General features: G+C 40.8%; 1 protein-coding gene across 1 annotated transcript in view; it reads right to left on the minus strand.

Annotated features, from left to right (window-relative positions):
- cbln1 (cerebellin 1 precursor) overlaps positions 1 to 6,869 on the minus strand; it is a 21,980-nt gene that overhangs the window by 14,296 nt on the left and 815 nt on the right. Inside the window, exon 2 of the mRNA XM_035665241.1 lies at positions 5,523 to 5,642. Within this exon, the coding sequence (XP_035521134.1) occupies positions 5,523 to 5,642 (120 nt within the window). The remainder of the gene's footprint in view (positions 1 to 5,522; positions 5,643 to 6,869) is intronic.

Genomic DNA, 6,869 nt, shown 5'->3' on the forward strand with positions numbered 1-6,869 from the left:
TTTGTATAATATGTAATTTGTATATCTGGAGTGTGTAACGAAAATAATTTCCCTCTGGGATTATTAAAGTATTTCTGATTCTGATTCTGATTTCTCTCTCTCTCTCTCTCTCTATATATATATATATATATATTGAGGCAGACGACTGCCCACCTAGAGAAAGTTTTTGGAAGCCAAGTTCTTGCTCATGGTGGCAACTTCTGTTATTACAAATAAAACTGAATTGAATTTAATGAGTATCTGTACAAAATTCAAGCCATCCAATAGTTAGTAAGATATTTTAGTCTGGACCAAAGCTGTGGACCGGCCACCTGACACTGCCATCCCTAGAGCCGTGCCGCTACCATGGATAAAAATGACTCTACCTCATTACAGCAGAATAGTTTATACCTGCCATTGCAACAAGCTCACAAACAAGCAACTAAAATACATTGTCTGTGTGTGAGGTCTGACAACTCCCAGAATATATTGTCTCTCTGGCCAACTGCAGACAAACCAACTCCATTATCCTGTCTTTTCCTCCCGCTTTCTCCTTCCACCATTTCAAAGGCAAGAGAACATAGAAACAGATAAGGTGTTTATTTATGTTGCTTTGACTTGCCTCTCATTTCCCTGCATCTCCACTGTATAAGATGAACGCTGTCTAAGCCAGTAGCAGAAGACTAGTGTATTTTTTCTGTGTCATAGCACAATTCCCGCTGCTCATTTTGTTCACACTTCCTCATAGTCAACACATCAACACACTGCCGGCCACTCACTTTTCTCAAACGCACAGCTGTAGTAGGCTGGAAGTGTAGTGGCACATCCTTTATGTCTTCGTTCATTAGCACTATCTGTGAGGTGCTGTTGGTCTTAAACACCATATGAGTATTAATGAGGTGGCCACAAGTGATGCTTAAAGACTAAAAGACATCCACTCTTCTATATGAGTGATGGGCATGTTGTGTTTTGGTCACTGCTGTGGAGCTGACCTGTATGTTCTGGAGTCACACAGAATAGAGGAAATAGCTTATCTAGGCACTACATTTCACGGCTGAAATGTACACCGGGGGGGAAGACATGCAACAATCTGACAGAGCTGTGAGAAGGGGCTGTGGGGGCAGAAGGGGTAGGGGTTTGGGATGGTGGTGTCTCCATTTGAATGCACCTTTTGAATTAGTTAACTGGGCGTATACGGGCCTAAACAGGCTGTTAAGTTGCACTTAGCTGGAAACCTACACAATGAACACACACTATGTTACTGATATAATTTGTCTTTAAGGGTGACATAAAGATACATAACATAAATTGGGCAGTGTTATTAAGTCTAATTAGCCTTTCATGTTATCAACTCACTATATAATAAAAAGGGCAACTTAAGGCACTGTTGTGTTCACTCTAAGGTCTTCTGTTTGATTGGATTTGATTCTTTTTTGCTGTTATTGTATGTGTATAAATGTGCATGTCAGGCCATCTTTGTGTTTAGCCAGTGTTTTGCAGTCTGTTGGCTAGTGGAAAGCTGCATAGGGAATTAGACTATATTAAATAAACTGTTTGATGATATTTAAAGATGTCTAGAAGGGAAGTGGCATTTGCTAAGTTTCATCTAAGTGGTTCTATGCATGTATCAATCTTTAAATAGCGTGTGTGTGTTTTTAAAACAGAATTTGCCAACACTTTAATGAAGTGGTGCTTATATGGCATAAGCACTTTGTGACAGCACTATAACAATTTTCATCAGAGCCCCATATACCACAGTCACACAGCATTCATTATAGATCATATGAAATACATAACTATATTACATATTAAATAAATAATGCAAATCGCTGAAGCTGCAATATTTTGATTGAAGGTAAAATGTGTGACAAAACAGCATTTTTAGGCTATATTGTAGTTCTGGAGACGCACTGGCCTACAAACTTTCTGCAGATGTTTTTCAGTGAAAATGATACAATTTTACCATATTGTGCAGCCCTGATCATAAAACACAGTTTGCAAACACACTGAAAATATGTATATGTGTCAAAATAAGCATGTACTACACACTGTTGAATCACATTCATTTCTGGGTCTTTATGTTGTTTGTATGCTGTGAAAAATATAGCAACAAACATTTGAATACATGTGACTTCAGAAGGATTACCATTGACAAGCAAAACTCTTTATGCAGCTAATAACAGACTACAAGAGCTATGGTCTCTGGCTTGTCCTGTTCAAAATATCCTACCTCCCACATATCGATAAGTCTGTTTGAAGTTGTGCTTCATTGTTGTTAGTTATGATGCTATGATGATTTATTACCACTAGAAAATATATCTTAAAGAATTGAGCTGCAGAATGACAAATCCAGTAAGCAATGACATAGGTTTCAACAAAGCTGATGCAAAACACACATTAGGATTTCAGCATGGTGAAATAATAGTAAACTGAAATTACTTTTACTTTTTGTACTACAGTAAACAGGGATAGCATTTGGTGTTCTGAATGAACTGCATGGCATTTGAAAACAGAGTATGTTTGCTATTCCTCAGAGTAAAATATCTCATTACAACATGGGATGACCCCGGTGACCCAAGTTAGAGAATACAAATGTGTGTATTAGAAACCAAAGTGCAAACACAGGCTGGCTCTGAAAGAGTTGAAAGGGTTCTGCTTTGTTGCAGACAGATGCAGCTACTCTGAGTTAAAATGTAAAATAAGTTCTTATAGCCCAAAGAGCAGCTCGTACAATCTCCTATTATCAGAGCTGTGTGTTACCAACAGCTTGAATCACTGCCTCCAGGTTTCCTTCTCTCAATATGAAAATGAAAGGCTTAATACACACTCCAGTGTGAGGCATTTTAGATGCTTTCCTTGTGTAGCTTTCACCCCTACAGAGCTACTGTGACCCAAAGCTTCATGAATGGCATTCTGAATGCTTGGGTCCTCAAAATACTGTTTTAAAATACCACTATATTTCACAATAAGCAGCACTGCAATATTCCATCCAATCTCCTGGCAGAAAAATAAAGTTTTTTCTTTCAGTTCTCTTTTCTGAAATTCAGATCACTGCTCTGTGGATAGCCAACATCAACTCAACACTAAAAGGCTGATTAGTGATAATAGGACTGCTGGCTTGTGTTTTGATTTTGTTTAACTTGCTGTGCGTTACTCTAGCAGAAGGCACATTAACCCCTGTCTAATACCTGAAATTATACCCACAATACGGAACTATGGTCTTCAACAAACTGAAAAAGAAACTTGTGATTTAGTGGAGTATTGATATCCTACCTGCGCCTCATCTGTTTGTCTTTCTGAGCTGCGAGCTCTCTGTTCCAAGCTGCAGGCACAAGATGTTCACTAAGGGATCTGGAATTTATTTGTTTCTATTTCATTTCAAATAGAGAGCAGTGGCACATGTAGGAAATGAAATCCTGTAACAACAGAAGGTGTTTGATTGTATGTATATTGTACGTGATTCTTTTCATAAGTAATGTAAGTGAAGCTATCCATTAGTGGACATACAGGCACAGCTGATGGGTGGCATTTTGGGTAGTGTGGTGGAGTTCTCTTTGGCTCAGAGAATATACTGCATTTAGTTTCTAATACTTTTATTTAATTGCTAGGCAAAAAATCAAAGAGACAGAGTTTTAGCAGCTTTTTGACACCCACGTTACTCCTCTCATCCCTCTCGGATAGATAGACAGATCCCTGCACAGGAAAGGACCGATGAGAGATGGAACAAACTGTTTATCCTTCCCTTTGTACCTCTACCCAGCACCCACTGATCAATAGTTACTCATGATGTCTGGCTTTCTTCCTATCTCTCTCTTCGCCTGCCTGAACCTTTCCATCCTTTGTTCTTCTGACTTCTCCCTCTTTTCTCTTCCCACCTTTTCAGTTCTCCATTTGCCTTCCATTTTTTTCCTCTCCTCGTTTTCTCCCGTCTCGCTTCCTTCCCCTTCTGTCCCTCGTACCTTCTTTTCTTTTCCTTTGTCCCACCCACTGTTTTACATTGACTCTCATCCTTTCCCCTCTTCCCTCCATCCCTACCGCTCTCCTTCCCCTTTCCCTGCTGTCTCTCATCTCTTGCATGCACCACAGTAGCTGCCTCTAAGGCAATCAAACAGTGGGAGTTTTCAACACAGCAGATGCGCTGGATGGATGGGAGGATGAGTGGAAGAGGTTGAAGGTGAGCGGCGCACAGGCTGGATGCTTGGAGGAGAGAGGACAACCTACACCTGTCTATTTCATGTTGGAAACGTGACGGAGCACAGCTTTTTCGAACTGCATTCAATCCAAAGTTTCAAATGCTCTTTTGAAAGGTTATTTAAAAAGAGTGATTTAGAGGATTTAAACGAAGCAGGACACAGGGAGGTTGTAAAAGTCAGTCAGGCGATGTACTATAGTTTCATACTGAGAACATCGTAAATTAGCACAAATAACAATAAATGCTATTGTGACAGTCACTGTCACCAATTATGTTCTGCATGGTATGACAGATTTAATTACCTCCCTGCCATGAATCAATTGTTTGCCATCCACGGCCCTATCTGAGTTCAGTCACATAAAGATGACTGGGAGTATGTGCCGAGCTCGACGCAGCTTTCCCCCCTCTCATATCGCCAGCCCTCCTTGTTGTTGTTATTGTTGTTACTGCTGCTGCCATGCTAATTAATTCAAGACTCCAATAATAAAGTATAAGTAGCAAAACATAATGCCAAAGCCCTGGGGAGCCAACAGCATAATTACACAACAGTTTAATTTGCAAGAGATACATTGTAATTAACGCCGTGTGGCTTGTAAAGCACCATCACGTGCATGTTAAATGCTGGAAATGGGCTTAAGACTGCTCAAGTGCTTTCTATCACTTGACACATCAAAAGAAAATGGAGCCTGCATCTAAGGCACAGTGAAAACGGCTTGTTAGTGGGATGAAAGGAGAGTTGTGATGGGGCATACTGCAGGCAGTGTGTGTGAGAAACAAATAAGTGGAAAACATGTTATTTCTACACAAAACCCATGTGAGTGAGTGTGAGTGTGTGTGTGTGTGTGTGTTTGTGTGTAAGAGAGAGAAAATGAAAAATGCCTGTCTCTGTTTGCTCTGTTGAAAATGTACTTAATGTTTTAATCTTCTAAATAATCAAAAATCTTAGTACGCCTGCTGCCTCTTTTCATGGGAAGAGACGGAGAGAAGGGGACGTCGCTGTCCATGGTGCTGAAAGTAAAGCTGCAGGAGCCGCGTGCCCCTCCTTGTGCTCACCACAGCGCCCCGTCCTCCTGCCGGCTGCACACACTTGATTTGGCTCTTTCCTCTGTGCACGTATTGATTAATTATGATTGGGCCGGCGGGGGGTGAGCGACTGACTTTCATCTGTTTAAGCCCGCCTCCGTCGTCGTCTCACGGGTATGACATCTCAAACATCGACAAAATGATCTCAAATGCAGGTGATATTCAACTTTTATGAGGGAGAAACAGCGTGGGGGGCGCATGGCGTGGTCCGCCACACACAAGCACACACAAATACATGTAAAAAGACAAACACACAATAATGTGCTACCTGTATAGTTTGGCGGTTGTAGACTTTCACTACGTGGAAGTTAAAACTGTAAATCCCTTTGCGTGGCGCGATGAAATTACTCCTCTCCTCGTCAAAATTCTTCCCAACGTTTACTAGAACCTGGAAGAAAGACACACAGAAACAACGAAGGGAACAAAGAAACAAAAAGAAAAGAGAATATTTCATTGATGTCATTTCTTTATCCAGCAGATGTCTTTCACACTCAGGTGTCACTGCAAGATCACAGAGGTGCATAAAACATTTATTGTAAGGACATCCAACATTAGCAACCAAAGTCATAGCCCACATCTACAGTCTCAAATGGTTTCATGTAACAAACTCAAAGCAGACACACATTAAGCCTCTCTAAAATGCATTCTGGTGAATTTTAACATTCTTCATTTTGTATTGAATTGTCTTTATTTTCCTGGAGAGACATCTTCTGTTCAGATATCTCACTTATTGTTTTGACTGAGGACTCCAAAGGGCCCCAGACCATACATTCAGACTCTACTGATGTAGTGGAGAAACACTCTGCTTTTATCTAGGCTTATTTTTTTTTGTCCTGTCAGAACTTCCAAACTTTATGCGGAATAAAAGGGAACTTAATCAATCTTTCAAATGCAATTTTCAATTATGCATTTCCGATGCCAAATGTCTGGTTTTATGGACGGAGGCGAACTATGGCGTGTAATTGAACGGCAGTTTGAGGGAGAATTAACCTTTAACGGCAGGCGGGTAGGACCTCGCCCTCGCGACCTGCCGTTACTAAATTATTTGGCGACATGTCAGTTCCCATATCCCATATCGTCAGGTTACACTTCCCCAACCACTTTGGCAATGCATTACCTATAAAAAGAATCGGCACATTCATTTCCCCCCCCCCACTTTGAGTTATCTCGAGCTGCTCTCTGCTGTCCACGAGACCATTTCCAGAGGTGCACGAGATGCAGCTGCGCGTATGTCCAGCCACCGTAGCCCATTCCCAGTGCCCGGTAAAAGCTGCTTTATCGAGGTTTTTTTAAATTTTCACACAACATGCTGCTCCAAATTCAAGCTTTATCGGTCAGAGTAATATTCTTTTTATGATGAATAAAAAAAAACTCATGAAATAAACATTTAATGGTCAATATGGCGCAGATAAAACGACTTATTTATTCTGTAAAACAACATTTTACGCTTTCATCCACTGAGCCAAAGCTTCCCTCCATTGGCTATTTGACAACTGCCACGTTAGGCAATACGCACACACACATGAAACACTCTCTCACACACATTTCAACTTCATATGTGCGCTGATCTCCATCATTCCTTCATCAGGTGGTAGCAATGTCCTCACAATAAAAC

Source organism: Morone saxatilis, unplaced genomic scaffold (genome assembly GCF_004916995.1).
Source record: "Morone saxatilis isolate NCDOM2014 unplaced genomic scaffold, NCSU_SB_2.0 Contig2, whole genome shotgun sequence".
Classification (NCBI taxonomy): domain Eukaryota; kingdom Metazoa; phylum Chordata; class Actinopteri; family Moronidae; genus Morone; species Morone saxatilis.